The sequence below is a fragment of the Stegodyphus dumicola genome, chromosome 5 (genome assembly GCF_044657685.1).
Source record: "Stegodyphus dumicola isolate Sdum_Otavi_A_Nest chromosome 5, ASM4465768v1".
NCBI lineage: Eukaryota > Metazoa > Arthropoda > Arachnida > Araneae > Eresidae > Stegodyphus > Stegodyphus dumicola.
Genome location: NC_140772.1, coordinates 129,156,170 through 129,178,256, shown reverse-complemented (window position 1 = coordinate 129,178,256; position 22,087 = coordinate 129,156,170). Strand labels below are relative to the sequence as shown.

Sequence of the window (22,087 nt, the reverse complement as noted above, 5' to 3'; positions counted from 1 at the left end):
GTCTTTGATATGATTTAAATCAAATTTCTCGTCATTATAAATATCATGAATACACATCAGTTTTCTGGTTGCAATTTTCTAATTTCGACTATGCGTAATGTATGCTTTACACATGCGCGCGTTGAAAGAAATGTTTAACAAAGTAAACAAATAAATATTAAGCTTTTTTTTTTTTTTTTTTTTTTTTTTTGTAAATTTTGATACCCTTTAGATCAGAATTTCTCTTTATTTCATAAATTACAGTTTCGTATTCTTAATTGTATAATTTCTGCATGCTATCTTACCAGATTTAAATTGATGATCGATAATCCGGAAAAACCCCTAATCCGGAATTTCCGAAGTCCAGACGAGTCCGGATTAAAGACTTTGTACTGTATATCAGAAGGAAATGATTCAAGGTACAAAGCAAAAGAGTCAGTTTGGAATTAAAATAAAAAAATAATGCTTACTCATAAGTTTACTTGTTAAGTAAGCTGCTTGGAGGATTAAATACTAGTTCTGTTGTTCGTGTTTCACATTAACCTCTTTTCATAATAAATGTAAAAAGCAAACAGCATTGGTTGGTCTTTGTGAAAAATTCATACAAGTAGATTCATACAAGACTTGAAGATGATTCTAGCACCGGAATCTCTTTAGATTTAGGGATGGTCGGGAAAGAAGCTGTCTTATCAATACTTTCTGTAGGGTATCAAAGAATATTTATGCTATGTTTGATATAGTTAAAGTACACAAATATAGCATAGAAGCCTTTCTTTAATATATGCATGTAACTGTTTTTATACTTTTTGGTAGATTTCAAAAATAAAACTACTATCTGTTAATGTGAGCTGCATTTCAGTGACAGAATAGCCATAATGCTATAAATAATAATATATAAATAATGCACGGTTAAATGCATGCTATAAAAGTATAGCTACACAAATAAACATGTTTAAAAAATGAAAAAGCCACGGAATTACACTTTAAAAGGAAGAGTAAGTGATGCTGTGCTGCATATGGGCAACGATTTTGAAAACCCAACTTGTCACAGGGAATGCAAATCAGCTAAACTGTTTTAAGAGTAAATTCCAGTAAATTTAATCAGCAGTAAAAAACCAAAAGTTAGTTTGGATGGCAAACAAATTTAGGCAAAATGGCTAACTATTTTACTCAAAAATATGTCCCGAAATAAACCAAACTAAAATAAAAAATTCAACAACAATTTTTTCCTGCCAATAACTGTACTGGTATGCCAATCAAGAAATAATTCTATTACTACAGACTACATAAAGAAATCCAGTCACCGTATTTTAACAAAAATTTAACCTCTCTGGACAGAAATTAGCAGTCTGAGGATATTTTACAGAGAGCATCAGAAGTTGCTAAAAGTATTAGCTCGAGCTGTGTGCAAAGATGTTTCCAGAAGGGAGACTTTTTTTCAAAATTATTATAACAGATTAATAGTGATAATAATAATTAAGAGAATTAAAGAAAGGAAAATAACTTCTTTAGTACAAAATTTTATTTGAAGAATTAAAGATGAAGAGAACATGATACTTTAATTTCCTGAAATATTTCTTTAAAAAAGGAAAATGGTAAAAAAGATAAAGAAAAACCTAAAAACTGAAAAGAGGAAAATAATGAACTACAAACAGCAAAGATGTACAGAAATACACTGCAGCATTTCATGAGAATTCTGAGAGACTCACAATATAAAAAAAAATTTAACATTTACCTTAAGAAGATAGTAGAAACTTCTAATAAAATGGCAAAGAAGATATGCATACAAAACCACCATTCATGGCATATTATTTTTAATAACTTATGTAACACCTGGCTACACCTATCTATCATCTATCTCACTTACATTCTTTTGATAAAGCCAAAAGGCAAGTTATTTTTTATTTGATTTGCATATTTTTATTTTATTTATGCATTTATATTTAATTTGTCTGTGTTAGTGTGCATATACCCGTCTGTGGGCGTGTTCTGTTACATATGCTGTTGAATTCTTAAAGATGTTATTTTATAATCCTCTTAAGTTTAAAATAAACTTGTTTCCAAACATTGCACATCCCTTTAGAGGAAAAACCCCTATGATGGATAAAAGCCTCCCTCCCCCCCCAAAGCTCAGTAAGGAAAAGTTTAGCTATTATTGAACTGATACATCAAGAGTTTACTGTAATTTATTTTCTCTGTAAAAGACGGACATTTACATGAAAATTTTAAAGAAAACAAACATTTATTTGAAAACATCCTAAAGTTTTTATTTGTTTATAAAATAATTTGGAAATTCTTGAAATTTATCATCAACTTTTAATAGTAACCAGGATAGAGGAAATGTAAATTCCTCATATATTTCAAAATTGTACATATTAACATATGATGTAACCAATATTGAAGTTTATCAAGTTTTATATAAAAACCCTATTTTTAAGGAAAAATACTTATTTTCAGCAGTAACAGTGGAAATTAATTTTTAATTGAAAAGTCATAAAAAATTATTTCTTTACAATTTGAACAACATCTTCATGATTGACTACATGCTGCAAACCTACTCTTTGGGGACTGTATTTTGTGCTTGTGCCCTAAAAGATAAAACAAAACATTATTTACTTGACAACTCCTTTAAAAATAAAGAGAGAGATATATATATAATTTTATTAAATGAAAATTACAATGTTTCCAGCTTAAAATATAACAATATATAAAATAATAGTCATTAGAGAAAGTGACTCAACACTTTTGAGCCATATTCAATTTTTCATTAAGACATGGAAATTAAATTGGATCAATAAAATATTATAAATAATAATAATTAAATAAAATTATAATCAATTCTTAGACTAATTAACTATTTTTAGACTAACTTTAACTAACCAACATTCTTAAAATGAACTCAAGCATTTCATTCATATGTTTAATATAAATAAAAAATTACATGTGGAAAATTACATTATAATTGCTTCAGAAAAAAACATTCTGAAATGTTCATGCTGAAAGTATGTGTTATTATTATGTCAGATTGAATATTCTGCATTTCATTTATTCTGATTTCATCATTTTTAGAGATTAATCATTAAAGATTACAGAAACAGAAATTTGTCTTTCTATGCCTAATGTAATCTACTGCTACTTATTATTCTTCTTTTGGCATGGGGATAACCTCTACTATTTCTGCCAATATAGCATTTGAATACTGTATGGAAAACTTTTCCATTTATCATTTAGTGAATACCCCAGTGGGTCCTAAATGGTAGTGTCAATCATTTTTTTTTTCAATAGAAGTTAAGTTGATCCTCAAAATTTGAGTTTAATGAGCAGTTGCAAAGCATTTTATTTTGGTTCTTGTTTTATTTCTTAGTATGGCAGCAGGCAATAGACAATTAATCAGTTATGCCATCTATCACCTGCACATACAAAGAGATAAATTTACTCCCTGCTTATTAACATATTTTGACTACAACTTCAAACAAATATCTATTGAATATAACAGTGATCTCCATGGCTTTTTTTATCCTTTACCCCTAAGACAAAAGTAATTATAAATTATATATATACATATATATGCACATGTGTCTTAAAGCTGATGCATTTATGATGCTGAGCTCCCCTAATGCTAGTGAAAGCGGACACAATGACCAATAAAAGAACCTCACTCAAGGTACATGATCCCACTTTTGCAAGTGATCATGAGCTTACTTCTTTGATGTACTCTCAAGTATCACTTAGCATACCCCATTTTGAAAACCACTGGAATGGAACATTAAATGCTGGACCATCAACAAAGAGAACAAAATTTATAATTCTATTCAGATATTTGTTAGTGCAGAAAAATATGTTTTGAGCAGACTAACAAATCAAAATGACTAATGTTATACATCAGTCTTCATTTTTAACTTCAGTTTTCTTAGCTATTTTAAATTATTTTTATAGCTTAATCCATTCACCTTTCTACTCTAACACACATAAAATTAACTAATGCATATCATATAAGAAATTAAAATATTTTCTATCCAAATTTGGATCACAAGATAATATTGCAAGTTGGACTTGTCGCATGATTTACAGCTTCAAGAAATTCTAGATAATAGAAATTTTATGCTCACAACTGAAAATAATTCCTGATTTCCAAACTACAGCTCAAATTTATAATGAAATATATATATATATATATATATAAAATTCGTTAAAAAATGAAATGAAAAATGTGTAAATATTAAAAGAATCATGGTCACAATACTGAAAGGAGACACATACAACATACATTAACATGAATTGCTAATTAAAATAAATTAAACTCATTATTATTGAAAAATTTATTTTTTTAAATATAGAAAATCAAAGTTCTGAATCTATGTTTATTTCACAAAGAAGAAAAATTGTACTTTGATATATAAAATAGTTTAAAATGTGTAATTATTGATTAAAATAAAATTAATTTAAATTTTGCTATTTAACATCAACTAATTCAGCTTGATGGATATTACAAATAATACAAACATTTCTGAAACACTATATTTTTCTAAGCAAGTAAACTCATTTACGAGGGTCATCAGGAAAGTAAACTTTCCACATCGTCAAAAGATAGTGCTGCAAAAGGAATAAAATGCAAAGGCACATACCAGGTAGTTTGTGGGTGTGGCTTTTATATGCAGCAGTTGTAATTTCCTGATTGCTTACATTAACTTTGTTGCAGTGCGCCAAGATGTCAGCTCTTATTTCTTCTCCCGCACACTGCAAGGCGAGGTCCAAAAAAATTTTTTTAACACACAGAAGGTAGAGCTGATTAAAATCCATTGTCAGTTGTGGTGGTGGTACATAGTTAAGCCACCTTAAGGAGAGGGACTGGACGAGTGGTCCAGACCAAGCCACAGTAGTGAAAGGTGACCTGGAGCTTGACCAGCTCAATCCGAGAGACTGGCAAAACTATAGAGCTAGTGATACGGAACACATAGTCTCTCATGGCTCTAGCTCAAACATAGGCCTCTTTGTGGTGCCACTATGTAACCAGGCTGGGCTCTTCTACCTAACCTGGGTTAACTATGTTCAGGTGCATTCCTGCCATTATACGGTAGTTATCAAAAGTGCCACATTTGCCCTGTTGGCGAGTCGGGACAGTGGATACTTGTTGACCTTGAAGGGCATTACAATGATCCCTTCTGCCTATTTGCAAGTTGGTGGGCTAGAATTATATTCTCCAACTTTGTTAGATTAAAGGTTCTCAAATTGGTGGCTCGTCGCTTTAACAACGCTATAGCCGTTATCCCCTCGCTATCCAAGCCCGCTATATCTTTGAGTAATTCCACAAATCTAGCGAACAGATTTGGAGATAATCACTCGGGGACGAATCCCACTTGCTCACTAGGAGTGTGGATTATTTATTACTCTTGAATAGGCCTTATTTTTGAAGTCCGCATATTCTTAAGTTAATCAGCTACCCACAGCTGGTTTGTAAGTATATCAACTGGTGGCTCATCATTGTAATGATTTGAAATCCCCACAGTTATGATGGCTAGTCTCTATGATTTTATACTGTGGATCTTTCTCAACAGAGCTCTGCTAAACATCTATTCCTGGGATTATATGTAACTAAATTGCATCTTTAAATTATTATCTCACTTGAACCATTATTTGGTATGTGTTGGACTGTATGTCCGCCTTATCAGACCCCAACTTTGACTGATCTGGTTTATCTATTGTTCGTTGTCATTGGGTCATAGCCATAGCTATATATTTGGTAATGGCTTCTTCTGAGTCCCCGGCAGCGCACTCACGACAGTAGTGTAGTTTCTTCTAGACTGCACTGCAACTCCCTAATAAACAAGTTATTTTGCACAATGGGGGTGTAGTTCTAGTTTTAATTGGCAGTTGTGGTGCAAAGACCGGATGTGATGAGCAAGCAGACGGTTCGTCATTGGTGTCAGGATTTTCATGAAGTTTGGCAAAATGTTCATGAAGAACAGTGCTACAGCCAGCTACCTGTCATCAATAACAGACTTCTGGAGCAGGTGCTGTAGTGCAATTGGCAGAACCGTCACTTTATGGTTACGGAACTTAGCAACCACTTCGACAGATATCCTGAACTGGGGGTGCACGAAATTATCGTAAAATACCTGTTGTTTCAGAAATTATATGCCAGGTGGATACAAAAGAACCTTTTACCCAAAAAACAAACAAAATGCATGGAAACAGCACCTTAATTTCTGCAGCGATATCACGATGAAGGTAACGAGTACCTCAACAGGATGGTTACAGGTGATGAGATGTGGATTGCTCACTTTACCCACAAACCACACAACAGTCAATGCATTTGCATTACAATGAATCTCCATGTCCGACCAGACATTCAAATTCATGCAGACTGTATCCATACGAAACTAATGTGCACAGTTTTCTGGGACAGGAAAAGTTCTTTTGCTTGTTGCTTTCTTGCCAAAGTGATGCTACGATGAATGCTGAACATTACTTGCTATGAGCATTCAGAGTAAGAAGTGTGGGATGCTTAGTGCTGGTGTTGTGTTGCTGCTGCAGAAGTTTCACTAGGAGGTGTTTCACTCTTCATCCTATAGTCCCAATCTTGCTTCCAGCTACCTCCACCTGTTCTTGCACCTGAAGAAATTCCTCTCCAGCCATCACTTTGACACAGACGAAGATGTGCAGACAACTGCGACACTCTGGCTCCATTCCCGGTGACAAACTTCTATGACAATGGTCCACAAAAACTTATCCCATTGTAAGAGAAGTGTTACAGTTTTGGTGGTTCTTATATTGAGAAGCAACTCAATACTGTTGTCTCTTTTGCAATAAATCTTTCCAGGTAATTATATTTTATTTCTTTTTATGAACCATAGGAAACTTACTTTCCGGATGACTCTCATAAAAAATGATAAAGCAAATACTTACCCAAACTAAGGCATATTTGAAGACATTCACTATACTCCTATGAATAGCATGGCACTGAAAAAGAAAATGATCACATAAATGAAAGAAAAGAAATGCTTTAAATAAGCACAAGAGATTAAAATCAAAAAGCTTAGCACCTTAATTTCAAAATTCTGAAAAATTTGATGAAAATATTTTTTTTTAAATTCAAAACTGCATTAGAAAAATATAAGTACATCTTTATCTAAAGTACTAAACTGGAAATAAGAGTAGAAATGTGAAAGTTTTAAAATTAGTTTCCTTATATCTTACAATATAGAAATAACATACAAATATATAAATTTCAGTACTAAGCATGGTACACTGCACAAAAACAAGGGGGGGGGACAGTTTTGTGTCTCCCGTTCTATTGGGCCGATTGACGAAATTTAAATTGTTTTTTTCATGTGTCCAAAGCACGACTTAAGATATACACTACATTTATATATAGCATTGCTATAATAATATAGGTATTTTGACACAAAACGGACTTTTTCTGAAATAATATGACATTTTTTTTTCCATATTTTGATTCTACGACTCAAATTATGCCTAAATATTAAATTCTGTAAAATTTTGTGAGAAATATATGGAGAAATTCAAAAATTTACCTTGCAGCACTTTTTTTGAGTTTGCATCAAAAATAATTCACTTGGGAAACTTCTTAATTTACAACAACCTATTTTCCTTTCCTTTTTTAAATTCCAGACGAGTGGGAAAAAAGTCATCGTTCATATTTTCAAATAATTTTAATAAAGTGTGTAAAGCACATTTGGCATTATTATCCCTAATAACAAATATGCCAAGTTTAAAAATGTGCCAATATGTAAATTCATGTACATTTTAGAAAATTTTGAGTAATAAAAACCAATTTTTTGCAGGTGTGCCTAGATATCTACTTTAAAATGATGTTAAAAATTTTATAAGTTATAATTCAAATTTTTTTTGAAAAATTTATAAAAATTATTTAAAAACACAAATTTTTAAAATAAATCATAAAAAAATGGGCAAATTTTATTTGGAATGAACCTAAATTTTGAAATGTGTAATGAAGAATCTAATAAGTTTAATAAAAAAAGAGATATTAATAAATATGTAACCAAATTCAATTTACAGAGCTAATTTTTTTAAAAAACTACTTGTGCGATTTTTATAAAATTTGGCAGTTTAGCATAATTTGAATCGCACAATCAAAGTATGGAAAAAAATTGGCATGAATTTCGTCAATCGATCCAGTAGAACGGGAGATATAGAACTGTTCCTTTTTTTCACAGTGTACCTGCATTTTTAAATGCATAGTAATAATAATAATTTAAATGCATAAATTAATGCATTTCACATAAACTGTAACATATTTAAAAAACAATTTTAAAATCATGCCAAGTATTCACCCGCATTCTTCAAAACATGATCATTTCAGCTTAACATCTTTAACAATTTGAATTTGGTTGTTTATTTTTTGGGGCACATGTAAAATCCAAAAGTAAATCTAATCCATGTACACAGATATTAAGCTCACTTTTCATAATTTATTTCATTCAATGAAATTAAAGTTTAAGATAAGAAATGGGGGAAAAACTATAATGAGGAAATGAAAGCTGATTTGAGAGTTTTACTTGAAAATCTGTTGAAATATGACGGCCAAAAATCATTTAGAACCTAATGTTAAGGCAACAAAACTATTGACACATTAAATGAGGTCTGATAACATTTATTTCTAAAATAATTTTCTACTAGAATAGTTTATGTATTTTCATCTTTTAAAAATTCTATACCTGTTTACTTTAGAACCAAGAGAAAGTATTAGAAAGGATTATGACAATGCACAAAAAGTAATTAATATATTTCAACACAAAAATATTAAAGACATGTTCAAAAAAATGAGGACACTTTAATAACAACTTAACAGAATTTAAAAAAATGTTTCAGGAAAACAAAAACAAAAAAAAAAAAAAAAAAAAAAAAACGTGTTTTCCACTATGAAACTATATATTTTTTTAATTATAACATTATTTTTTAAGTATATGCACATTTCAAACCCCAGCAATCATATTTGAAAATTAAATTTATTTACCACGTGTTCAATGGTGGCCCCTCGTCGAAGGATAAGTCCACCTTCAAAATCTGGAGGCTCTGAAAAGAATTATAATAGACTTCAGTGAGGGAAAATATTATAATTTAATTGAATTTACATAGTAATACATAATACAAGTAATTAATTTTTATCTCAGAGTTCTGCTGTGCATCCTGACAAGAAAGAAGCTTCCCAAAAAGAAAAAGATTTCAGTTGAATATATTCAAATCAGTCTTCTAAGCACATAGGTTTATTTAGATCCATATTATAAAGCATTGTACTTACATAATATTCATTACCTTGGTTAATGCAAAGATTTATTAACAACTAAAAGCAAGTGCTATTATTTTCACTATGCAAAACAAATCATGTCCTGATAAAACAAGATAGGTGTTGTCAATTGACACACCTTTAAATATCTAAAACACAAGATACGAGGCGTATTCGGAAACTAAGTACTGTTTTGAAAGAAAAAAATAGTAAAACAATTTTTTCGAATCTAATTTTATTTTTACATGAAAATACATGTCTTAAACTATTTTTCAGCATAGTTTACGCCAAACACTTGTGATCAAACACTTGTCATAGCGGGTGACCAGTTTTTGTATATCATCGTCAAAGAAACTTCCCGCCAGTTTCGATAACCACGACTCCACAGCATTTTTCGTGTCATCGTCAGATCCAAAGCGCTTGCCACCAAGCTCGCGATTCATGTGCAGGAACAAGTAATAGTCAGACAGCGCCAAGTCCGGGCTGTACGGCGGGTGATTGAACTGCTCCCAATGAAACTGTCGAATTAACGATTGAGCGACACCAGCAGTATGGGGCCAAGCATTGTCATGGAGCAACACAATTCCTTTACTGAGAATTCCTCTTCGTTTGTTTTGAATGGCATGCCTTAGTTTTGTTAAAGTCTCACAATATCGTGCCGCATTAATGGTTTCACCTCTGGGAAGAAATTCAGTTAGCAAAACGCCTTTCTTATCCCAGAAGACAGTGCATATGATTTTTTGTGATGACATTGTCACTTTGAACTTTTGTTTTTCAGACAATGAGTGTGTCTCCACTCCATCAATTGTTGTTTCGATTCTGGTGTGAAATGACACACCCAAGTTTCATCACTTGTCACAATTTGGTTTAAAAAGTTTTCTCCCTCATCACTGTACCACGTGAGAAATGTCCCGGCACTACCAAGTCGCTTTGTTTTGTGAACATCAGTGAGCATTTTTGGAACCCATCGGGAACACAGTTTGCGATAATTCAATCAGTCAGACACAATTTCGAACAAAACAGTACATGAAATTTGTGGAAATGCCTCTGAAAGAGTTGTCATTGTGAAGCGTCTGTTCTCATGAATTGCTTCATCAACCTTCCTTACCAAATCATCGGTGACAACAGAAGGCTGACCACTCCGAGCCTCGGCGTGGACATTTGTTCGACCTGCATTAAACATTCTTACCCACTTTCTCACCATTCCATCACTTATCGTGTATTCACAGTAAACTTCTGTCATTTGACGATAAATTTCGGCCGGTTTAACATTCCTCGCGTTAAAAAATTTAATCACGGCACGAATCTCACAGTCAGCGGGAGAACTAATTAACATTTTGAATGTGCACAGCAAACTGAAAACACAACATAGAGCAACCAAAATGGCGACAACTGAAAGTCAGTGAACAAGAAAGACTAGTGCGCATGCGGGGGACGCCTACCACAGCGCTGCGATGGCGCTAGAATGAAATGGTACTTAGTTTCCAAATATGCTACGTAATATCTCGAATACAAATAAGGCCTTTATACCTATAAATACAAGAATTTTTTAAACTGACTGAGTGTCAGCTAGCATATAACAGTTGCCAATCGATGTAACATAATTTCTGAATATTTTCAAATCATACATATGTATGAAAAATACTTTTCATTATTAAATAAAATAATTTCAGTTTTTAAACACAGTTCATAATGTGAAGATTTCTGGTTAGAAGCAGAAAAATCAAACTGCATGTTTTTTATTACATTTTTGTCCATACTAAAGCTTTTGTTTCCATAACGAGAAGATTTTGAAAACAATTTCTACACCATTATTTCAGTCTCAGATAGCAAAGTATAACAAACTGAAAACAGCAATTATTATACAGAGCTACAAAAAATCATGAGCAATATAAAAAAAAAAAGTTTTCGACCCAAAATTTAATCGTTAAAATGGATTCCTCTCTTAAAGTAATGATATTAAACATGTAAACTGCAAATATATGAAAGCAAAAAATAATGAAACTATATTTCTTAACAAGTACATCATAATATTTAGATGAAATAGCTAAAATTTCAAATAGTTTCGATGCATAGAATGTGCAAAAATCAATACTGTAAGCAACCACCATGGGAAGCAATAGCTGCTGAATATAAAGTAGAACAGTTTCTGGCTGACAGTTTGATATATTGCTGCCCATGAAATTTCAGTTATCAGACAAGTTACTGAGCAAGGTTAGAAGCAGAACATATGATCTATGAAGAAATTTTGGACATTATGCCCAATATGCAATCACTCACTGTTCTGCTGATACATGACTCCATGGGGGCCCTGAAAATATGGTGCAATCACAGGCTCTAATATGATGTAACAATGGGTAGTCAGAGTACATAATATGCATATTAAATTTGAGAAGAACTTGTATACAATAATCCTAACTTTTATCATAGACATTGGGCCAATATGACAATGCATAAAATCAATATTCTAACAATGTTGCCTCTTATGGACATAGCCCTTATGACACTGTACATATGACACTGTACATATGACAGTAGGATTCATCTGAAAGATGGTATCATGCCATTCATGATCAATTGCTCAACACAGCAGTGTAGCCACAGATGCAGTACCATTCAAAATATGCAAAGCAATGACTGCTTTATTTAAAAAAAAACCATAATGCTGCAGAGAATGCTGTTTCCCACATACAGATTGCAGATATTTTTTATTGGGCTATACATCCTAATTTCTAAGCTAAAATGCATAATGTGGCTGTACGATCCATATGGCTATACAGCCAAACTGCCTTCATTCTTGGGTACTATGTTAAAACCCTGCACATCGCTTTATGCACTTCTCTCAGATCCACTGATTGCATATTCATATAACATTTCTTAAATTTCTACCAAAACAAACTGTAATTTTGCGTACGATAAGCTACAGTTTCAATACACTAAAAACTTTTTACAAACACGTTAGAATACCACTGGATTATGTCTTCTCACTGGGATTTATCTGAGCTAAAGGAGTCAGTTCCATGTGTCGACTAGCTCCGCTATGCCTACAGTTCAGATTTTTCAACTTGCTGCCCTATGGGAAAAAATCAGTTGCGTTGATTAGCTCAGATAAACCCCAGTGGGAACAGCCCTTTACATAATTACATTTCCTCTATTTTACAGATTTTCAACACAAATAAGTAACGAAACATTCTCTGCATATGAAAAACCTGCTATCTCTTTCATACTGCTTCTAAAGTAGCATTACTGGTGCCTGTGAAATGCATATAATTCTGCATTGCTAATGATTTGTAAGCTATACATATTACATTAGTTTCTTGACTATTAGATGCTTCCTTCAAACATTGTAACTTTAACGGCCACAAATTTATTTCAAGATGCAATGGAGCCTTGGATCATCATGAACAAATTATATGAACAAAAATTGCTTTGATGGCAAGTAGTGTCTCGAGTTAAAAACATTCAATCCTCAAGTATATGATTTTCAGTCATTTGACAGTTATTTTATATTACTTTTCAGATGGTTATTTTGAGGCAACTAATACCACAAAATTAACATTCAGGGACTTCCCAAATCTTGTTTTAATATTTCCCATTGTTAAACTCAAATTAATAAAGCCTGGCAGCTAGTAACTTATAGGGCCATAAATTTGGGCTGGAAAAAATTACATTCAGACAGAATTGCAGGAAAAACTTTGAGCATTTTGACACTTAGGACCTTATTTTTTATCTATGATGATATGTCTCTAAGCAAAACCAAAGCCTAAGAAGTTAACAATGAAGATGAGTAGTTACTATAGGACCTTGAAAATGAATTCAGTGAGAAAGAACTGAAACACTTTCAAAGCAGCAATAAAAGGCGACTGTGGAAAGAATATCTTCAGAAGAAGAAAGAAAAATAATTCTAGTTTACTGATTCATGAAATTTGTACAAAATGGGATAAGATGCAAAGCTTTTACATGTCAGTATCACTTTGATAAAGCAGCATCAAGTTACAGCATAAGCATGTGACAATGCTATATCTGGCTTCATAAACATTTTAAAACACATGTAACAACAATGAACAGATTTAGAGGGAACTACAGGCTCCAGTAAGACTCAAGCAGAGTCAAAAGGTGCTTAGAGATAAAGAAAAGATAAAAGAAAATGCTCTCTGAAGACATGTACCTGCTTTTATGGAAGGGAATTTTGCATCCAAACAGTACCTTCTTGTCATTTTAATGCTGGTGCACTCTTCACTCAAGTAAATAAAACTTAATTTAGTTTTTATCTAGTTGCCTAATATTGTGTTAATATTTTTTCATGTTAAATGGTTCCCTCCCCCCCCTCTTTTTTGGCATAAAAACAAAGATTTATATAAAATTTAAACAAGCAATTATCTGTGACCCAGAAACAAAATATTTCATTTTAGATTAATTCCTGTGGGGAAAATTGTTTTAGTTTACAAATATTTCATTTGACAAATGGCTTACAGGAGAATTAAATTCACAAACTGAGATTTCAATGTTAATTTCTCAAAATATGGAACAGAATTTTTTTACAAACAATTTCAACACCATGAGTTGCTTAGCTCAATAAATATTAAACCTAACTTTTAACCTTTTGACGACGACGCACCTTTGTTTAAGATGCTTGTGCGGGACGGAAGAGAATCGAAGGCAGTCACTGTACAGGACGGAGGTTTTGCATCGCTAAGCCTAATTTTATAACAAAAATCAGAAAAACAGAAGTTTCGCTTCTAGCATCGTAATTTTTGGTATCATTTTAGATTATTACTTGAGCTCTTATACATGTTAAAATTAGCCCTTAAAACATTTTTTTTTCTTTATTTCACATGAAAATATACTTAAAAAAAATTGCTTACCTTCTAAAATAATTTTCGGAAGCGCTATTCAAATTATTCCAAAGCTTTCATTGATAAAAATCCATCAATAAAGTTTAAAATTAATAAAATGAACACAATAAAGACTATTTACTGTAAGAAGTAACCAAATTTAAAATGAAAACAAGTGTGGTAAATCTCGAAGCACAGAGAAGTATCACTTTGTAACTCTTAGAAAAAGTATCACTTTTTAACTCTTTAGAAAATGAATCAGTACTCTCATTTGCATTAGTAAATGGTTCACCAACCATACGAGGGTATTCTTCCTCTGATAAATAGCGCCTACCCACCATAATAGACCGGAAGTGAGGCTTTCCTCAATAAAAAAAGAAGGAACGGAAATATATCCGAAGGCAACGCAAAACGTAAAAAAACTCCGCACAGTAACCCTAAAAGACCGTACATAGTAGAGGAAAAAATAGAATAAAAAAAGGAATTGGATATAAATCAGATACGAGAATGTTTTCATTAGCATGCAGCGATTTAAAGAGCCCACCTCTGTTTACGCTTTCCATCCGCCCCCCCCCAACCCTCGAACAGCTGATGAGTAAAATGCCAAAGTCAAGCAGAATATATCAAACTCAAGGTCAGGAACCTAAAACTGTGTTCATTTCAAAAGTAATGGACACAGGATGCCATCTAGTGGCCTTCAGAAAAACGTTCCACCTTAAAATGCGTATACGCATCACCCGTCCTCTGAATGCGATCTTTACTGATGCGTGGGATGCCCGGCTGTAAGAAACGTTCTTAGGGAATGCGTATATGGGACGCCCGTCCTGAAAGGGTTAATATGGCCTCTGTAGAATAAAACTTTCAATGGATAAAATATTCATTATGCTTTGATAAATTAAATACAGTGGGTGATCGGTTAATGACCATAATCTATTACAAGACTATGTTCGCTATCTGAATTGTTCGTTAACGAATCATCGATTTACCATAGACTTTTTTTGTCAAATCGATTAATTCATTCTGAAGACCCTAAATATTAAATTTTAAAAAATGTATAATTTCTCTGTAAGTTTATTAAAAAAAATAATACATACATGTTCCGATTTGCTTCTAAATGAAAATAAACTATCCTCCCATTCACTATTATAAATTTGCTGGATCATTGATACGAATAAATGAATAGAAGAAGCTAAGAGGGAAACGAAATGCATATTGTTTCATAGTGAGAGGAAAGGAGTCTGCTGTCTGGAATTCATCATTCAAGATGACATGTGGGAGGTGAATGAACTAGAGGGGGAGATGCTCAAAATTAAATCAGTTTCAGTTTAAAACAAAATCAAAACCGAAACTGATGGTCTACTTTAGCTATAAATATTCTATTGGAAAAAAAAATTCCAATATAGAACTTTGAAGTTTAATAGGCAAGCAGCACAATTCAAGAGAGATGAAAAACGATTTTTGGTCCGTCGTTGGGTTTGACAACACAGCGCATTATGCTCCGAGAGCCGAGAAATATTCGTTAGAATTCGTTTTATAGTTCGTTATCCGAATATGTGTTTGTTGTCCGAACACAAAAATCTTTCGTGAAAGTGTTCGTTAACCAATCACCCACTGTACAAAAAATTCCCAACCTTTTCTTGCAAAATTCAAGAAAATATCAGAAAACAACTTTATTCAAATGGATCACTTTCCAATACATATTTTTAATTGAAATTAAATAATCCTTAAGTTTGAGGAAAGAATTGACAAAAGTAGACCATTTTAGCCAGTAATAATTATGTATTGGATAAAATAATACTACTTATGAAGTTTGTAGCTAGCTGCAAGAAAATATTATTTATAAATATTTCACTAAATGTTACTCTCCAAAGGTGTGAATATTTTTCCATTTAATCTAATACTACATAATGAACATTTTATCAATTATACATTTATTTTTTGAGGACCATATAAAAATTAAATTTTATCTCCATTCTACATCCACTGCTGAAACTGGTCACATAAAATTCTCTACCTTCTGTTTCATGCCCTCAACACTCATAAAATGTCATTTATCAATATCAAATTAAGTTTAAGCAAGAGAAAGAAACCAGCAGGACCCAAGTCTAAGGAGGAAGATGGATGGTTGAGTATGGGAACTTGGTTAAGAACTGTGCTATGGCCACTGCTGTGTGTGTTGGTGCACTGTCATCCAGGAGGTATGACTTGATACATATTTGTAAGTGTGGCCTCACACAAGGAATCCTCTCCAAATGCCAATCAGGAACTTTTAGCTAGAAGGTGCAATTACATTTCTCCACAATTTCCTTAGAATGACAGACAATCCTTTTGGTCATTCAGCATGTTTTCTTCCCTTAGTAAAACTGATGTATGACCATGGGGTAGGGTATTTTAGATAACAGTTTTTTAGATCATTCTATGCTCTATTGCAAAATCTTTTTTTAACTTGTAGGAAAATTTGATGTTCACCCTATGCTCTATACAGGAATACATTATAGTAAGAACCAGAGTGCCTTTAGTCACCAATAAGACACTGTTACAGTCTGATATATACAGTCAAAAGTCGTTAATCCGGACTCGTCGGGACTTCCGGATTATCGATTTTTCCGGATTATAGATCATCAGTTTAAATCTCGTAAGATGGCTTGCAAAAATTCTAAAATTAAAAATATGAAACCGTAATTTATGAAATAAAGAACAATTATGATCTAAAGGGTATCAAAATTTACAAAAAAAAACTTAATATTTATTTGTTTACTTTATTAAACATTTCTTTCGATGTAAGTTGTTTAAGTTGCTTTGTTTTATGTGATAATACTTTCTGTTTAATTCTATAAACAGACATAATTTCTTGTTCAGTTACAAAGTTCCGGTGTTCAAGTCCCGTAATTGCTGTGCCGAGATTACCGACTAACTTGCCAATCGAAATTTTTTCATTTTCACTAATCTCTCTGTCACCTTCTTCATGTCTTTATCCATTTTTTGCTGCAATTCCACTTTTTGTTTGATGGACATTGAAACATACTTTCATTTTGTAGATCCTTTGGGAGCTCCAGCATCGGAAATTCTATTTGACATAATCGAAAGTTCAAGTTTACTTTTATAAAATTGCTCTTAGAGTCTGCAAAAAATAAGCCGCATCCAATTCAAAGATTAAGGAACAACGTGTTGGAAAATATGCTTATTGTAACCCTTTTTCTGCATCATCTCTCCTCCTTGAAATATTTATTAGGCTTAGTTCTTATTTTAAAGGGATATAGTAATTACTTCTACTCTTTTTTTTCACTGCCACTGTTTGTGTTGAGAACGGATTGTTTCAGCCTAATTAAGATGCAAAAATGAAATGTGATGTTACGTCATCTGGAAAGCCAAGTCGTGCTGATAGCTGATTGGTTGCCGTGAGATGACGTGTCATGCCTACTTCTGGTATAAGTATCTTGCTGCGCTCTGGCTTATCCCTTCTAGTTCCTGCTTTCTTGGCTCTTGGGTATGCGGTTTGATGACTTCTCCTGGATTCTCAAAAGAGACTACAATGTGAGTGACTACCGTGGGTGGCATCCATGTTCTTCATGAAGGCGGCGTTTAACATAAGTTAGCGGCGATGTTTTACTGGGCTATGATTCCTCGTGTTCAACTACAGTGAGCAGAGTTAGGCCGGATTTAAGTGCTCTCAAGGACTTAATTTAATTTTTCAGGTGCTTTCTTGATCATTAAGCGTAGACCTATTGATAGTGTAGCTAATTTCATTTGATATAATAATTTCAAATACATAATTTCTGTTTAGGATACGTTTTTCGCGTATTGAATGCCAGTATTTTGGAGACCAGGTAAAATATTATTTAATATATGAAATTTTTGATAATGATGGTTATATTATAATTTCTAAGTTACTGATATTGTTTAAATTTATTCATTGTGTTTTTATTTTTTTTATATATTGTTAATAAATTGGTTAAGTTTGAAACCTTTTTATTGTCTTCAATGTCTGCACAACATATAATCTTAAGGAGCTTCTATTGCCACTGCTGCTAAATGTTTAATTTTATAAACTTTAAACTTTGCTTTTGCATCATAACGCAATCATCAACATTAACTGAAATAGATAATTAGATAATTTTAGCTTATACTGTCCGTTATACATTAAACGTGCACGCGAAAACGTATTCTGTGCTTGCGCACATGCATGCACAGTCTTACGCGTACGGGTCTTACGCATACACGTAAAGGTCTTACGCATACGCGTAAACACCTATGCGCATGTGACAACGCGGCGCATGCGCAGAAAGTTTTAGCTTTGAGGTTCGGATTATGGGTGTCCAAATTAACGACTTTTGACTGTACTATATCTTTTTGTCATTAATAGTAAAACAATAACAGACGTAATTTTGGAAGCTTACCACCATATCTCATATAGCTATCATTTTTCAACAATTTATATTTTGTAACAAATTCAAAATTTAAAAATAGATGCAAACACACACACATACTATATAGAGAGAGGGAAACCAGTCAAAACATTGAAATCAAATTTATGCATGGGTCAGCAACATACAGAGCATCTTAAAGATTGCAAGCCATGCATGAAATTATATTTCAGCAGTTTATGAAAAATACAAAAGTTTTATCTGTTTCAATGTAAATCAGATTGTTATGACCTTTCTAGGAGGATTTCAGAAACAGTGAAGTTGCTAAGAATGTTTAATGCAGTAATTAGGTTCATCTAAAACAGACAAAACAGATCAAATTATTCACAAGGCACAGGTCTAGTCAATGCTAATTTCCAATTATCTGGGGTCAGATCAACTGGAACTGTCTAAAAAAAGTTAATTTATTGTGAAATAACAGAAAAATTACAATTGCACACTATTATTATGTAGCAAAACAGTCTTCAAAAAATATAAAAAGGAAAAGAAAATTCTATGTATTAACAGCACTGATGCAGATTATGTCATAAGTATTTGGGAGTTGTCTTTATCCACAGTGATAAGAAATTTAATTTCATGTAATCCTAAATTTATAAACATTGTTGAAAGTGAACTGCTCTATCTTAGAAATAACTCATGTTGATAGTCATTATTCTTTAACTCATCTTGAAGTGAAAGAGTAATCTTGAAGTAAACAAAAACAAACAACAAGTGTGCCATAAAAAAGAAGAAGCATAAACAAAGTCAAGAAAAACGCAGAATAAAAAAGAAGGCTTGCCAGAGAAACTTTCAATATTGGATAAATTTATGTAATGATGTATTCTTCAGATTTAAATGCTTGAAATATTGATAAATAGTTAATAGCATTTATTTTTAATTATAATACAGGATATCCCTCTAGAGTATGTTTTTTTAACTGACTTCAGATTAACTGTGATTTTGAGTTAGCCACTGATGTAATCCCCTGTATCATTCCAATAAACTGAGAGCTAACCAACTCTTGAATATTTGCATAATGAAAATGAACAAAGCGATGGAAAAAGATTAGACCATGCTACCTCATCTTGTTTATAATACCAGGATGAATACTTTTTAAATATAATCCACAATTTCAATTGTGGTAACAGGCCTCCAGTACCCAACCTATGACCAAAAGAAGGCTGTAATAGTCATGAGCAGAGATGACTGTTATGCTCATGGCAGTCTGTATACTATGGGATGAGGGACCTCAGCTTCTATGGAATAACAATTAATGGGTACTTATACATTATCCTGTTGATTGTGAAACTGCTGTCAAACAATGCAATTTAGTACCACTCATGGATAAGCATGATTAACACCATACTCATGCATTTTTCTTTGATGTAATTCCAACTGATTCTAAGCCAGCTCTTGCTTTTATGTATAAAGATATAAATTAACCACTATTTCTGTATATTTATGTTGCATTTTGAAAATATATATATATATATAAATTCTGCCTTCTACAGAATAGCAAGCAGTGGATTATTTTCAAAAATATGGGATCCTACCATAAAAAGAAAGTGTATATGGACATGATGTGGTCAGCTGAATACGGCTGACAAAACAGCAGTAAACTGAAATAATTACCAGCAAGAAGTCTGTATTTAGCATTCTACACAGAGTTTAAGGTGGAATTGGAGGGTCTAACAAAACAGTAGAAATTGACAAAAGCCTTTTCACAAAGTGTAAAAATGAAGCAGGTTGAATACCGATTCTCTGTTAAATAAAAATGTCTCAGTTCCTTCAAAATTTTGCATGAACAACTAACACAACTTTAGTGGCATTTCAGCCAACTTTCATGACTCACAGGAAAATAGGTAAATACCATTAAGTCATAGGTTCTTAAATTCCATCCTCATGCACGAGCAGAGGCCTTCAAATCTGTAACATCATTCATAGTGCAAATACACATGGTGCTTCTCATTGCCTGAAATTGAGTAAGTAACTAAGTTTTCAGCAGGGTGCTGTTTTCTTGACAGTGATGCCCATCTTGCAGTGCTTTAGCATAGATGGAAGATGTATTAAAAAGTGATATAATGCTAAGATGAATCGCCTACTTTATCTAATGTGGCAGACGGCTTATGTTTTATTCAACTGTTCCTTCTTATTTAGCTACATAATGGAATATTGTTTCCTTAAGAAGTCTCATACCGTTGCAGAACCAACTCTGACAGATCATACTAACTTTAAGGTAATGCATGACCACTACACCTCTTCATAATGGTATATTCCCCAGTTAAGGTGGCACCTTTCAATATGTTGAAGAAAAACATGATACGGAATTTGTCCTTAAACAAAGGCATTCTAAATTTACCATACAATCAAGCATTGTAGTTTGAGATGGAGACATAATTACCAAAAGCATCACTCCAACCATGAATTTTATGAAAATTTTGCAATAGTATCAAAAACTATTGCAAAAGTTTCTGACTGCAAAAAAGGCCTACAATCATGTTAGGTAGTTTCAATGTTTTGGTTGGTTAATGTATCCTAAAAGATAAAATAAATATGATAATAAAGTAAATAATATTTTGTATACTTGCCTCCTCTTTTCTTTGTATAGACTCTAATTAATGCTAAATATTCCCATAATTTCTCCAATAAATAATCCAGATTTAATTTCATATTACAACTATATACGAGAAATGAAAATATACGTACATTAAAAAAAAGTATTAGAAGCTTTCATTAAAACAACAAATATAAATAAAAAAATGTTATATCAATTCATTATTTAAAATAATTAACATACAAAATTATTTACTTAAATGTGCATAGTTCTAACTTTGAACATAATACATTCACAAAGAAAAAACTGTTCTAAGAAAAGTATTATTATATTTTTATAAAATTAAACAATAAAAACCAAATTGGAAGTGAAATAATCCAATGTAAAATTTAACATTAGGTGAACAAGTTCTTATGCTCATATATAATTTCGAATACAAATCTATTAATTTCAAGGGCAATCAAATGGAGATTCCTCTTTTTATATGGAGCTCATCTATAACAGCCTTACAATATTGTCTCAAAAAAAGGGGGGTATCATTTAACACCTTCAAATTAATGGAGAAAACCATTCTGTGGTCCTCGGTTGATACACGGCCAGGTCCATTCGCCTTCATTGAGAGGGAACAAGTCTTCAGGCAGATTTAGACCAATCATAGTACAGACAAGTGACTTAGTTTATAGTGCATGGCTAAAGTTTGAAGAATATTTATTTGAGCGCGTTTCCCCATCATTTTGCTGGGTCAGTGGCGTAGCTAGATATTTTGTCACTCGAAGCAGTTCCTGAATTTACCTTTCTATATATACACACAAATACCTAAAAAAATGACATATAGGGAAATAACGTTATTGATTTTTGAAGAAAAATTTTAATTCCAATGTTTTAAAACTACAACATTCCCCCCCTCTCAAAACCCTCTATGATGCCACAGACGTGTACTTGATTACTCCAGTTTCCATAATGTAGGGAAAACGAAGGATTTCTTAAATGCGTAACATTCAATGGTGGAACTAGAAGGGAAACATCAATACTCAGGTGCAGCATCCAA

At 32.4% G+C, this 22,087-nt stretch overlaps 1 protein-coding gene across 1 annotated transcript in view; it reads right to left on the bottom strand.

Moving 5' to 3' along the window:
* Nucleotides 1-2,439: 2,439 nt before the first annotated feature.
* The window catches only part of LOC118183919 (developmentally-regulated GTP-binding protein 2), a 100,105-nt gene continuing 80,457 nt past the window's right edge, over nt 2,440-22,087 (bottom strand). Inside the window, exons 10-13 of the mRNA XM_085817059.1 lie at nt 21,074-21,162; nt 8,978-9,036; nt 6,886-6,939; nt 2,440-2,567 (exon numbers count right to left, since the gene is read on the bottom strand). Of these exons, the coding sequence (XP_085673185.1) occupies nt 2,481-2,567; nt 6,886-6,939; nt 8,978-9,036; nt 21,074-21,162 (289 nt within the window). The 3' untranslated portion in view covers nt 2,440-2,480. The remainder of the gene's footprint in view (nt 2,568-6,885; nt 6,940-8,977; nt 9,037-21,073; nt 21,163-22,087) is intronic.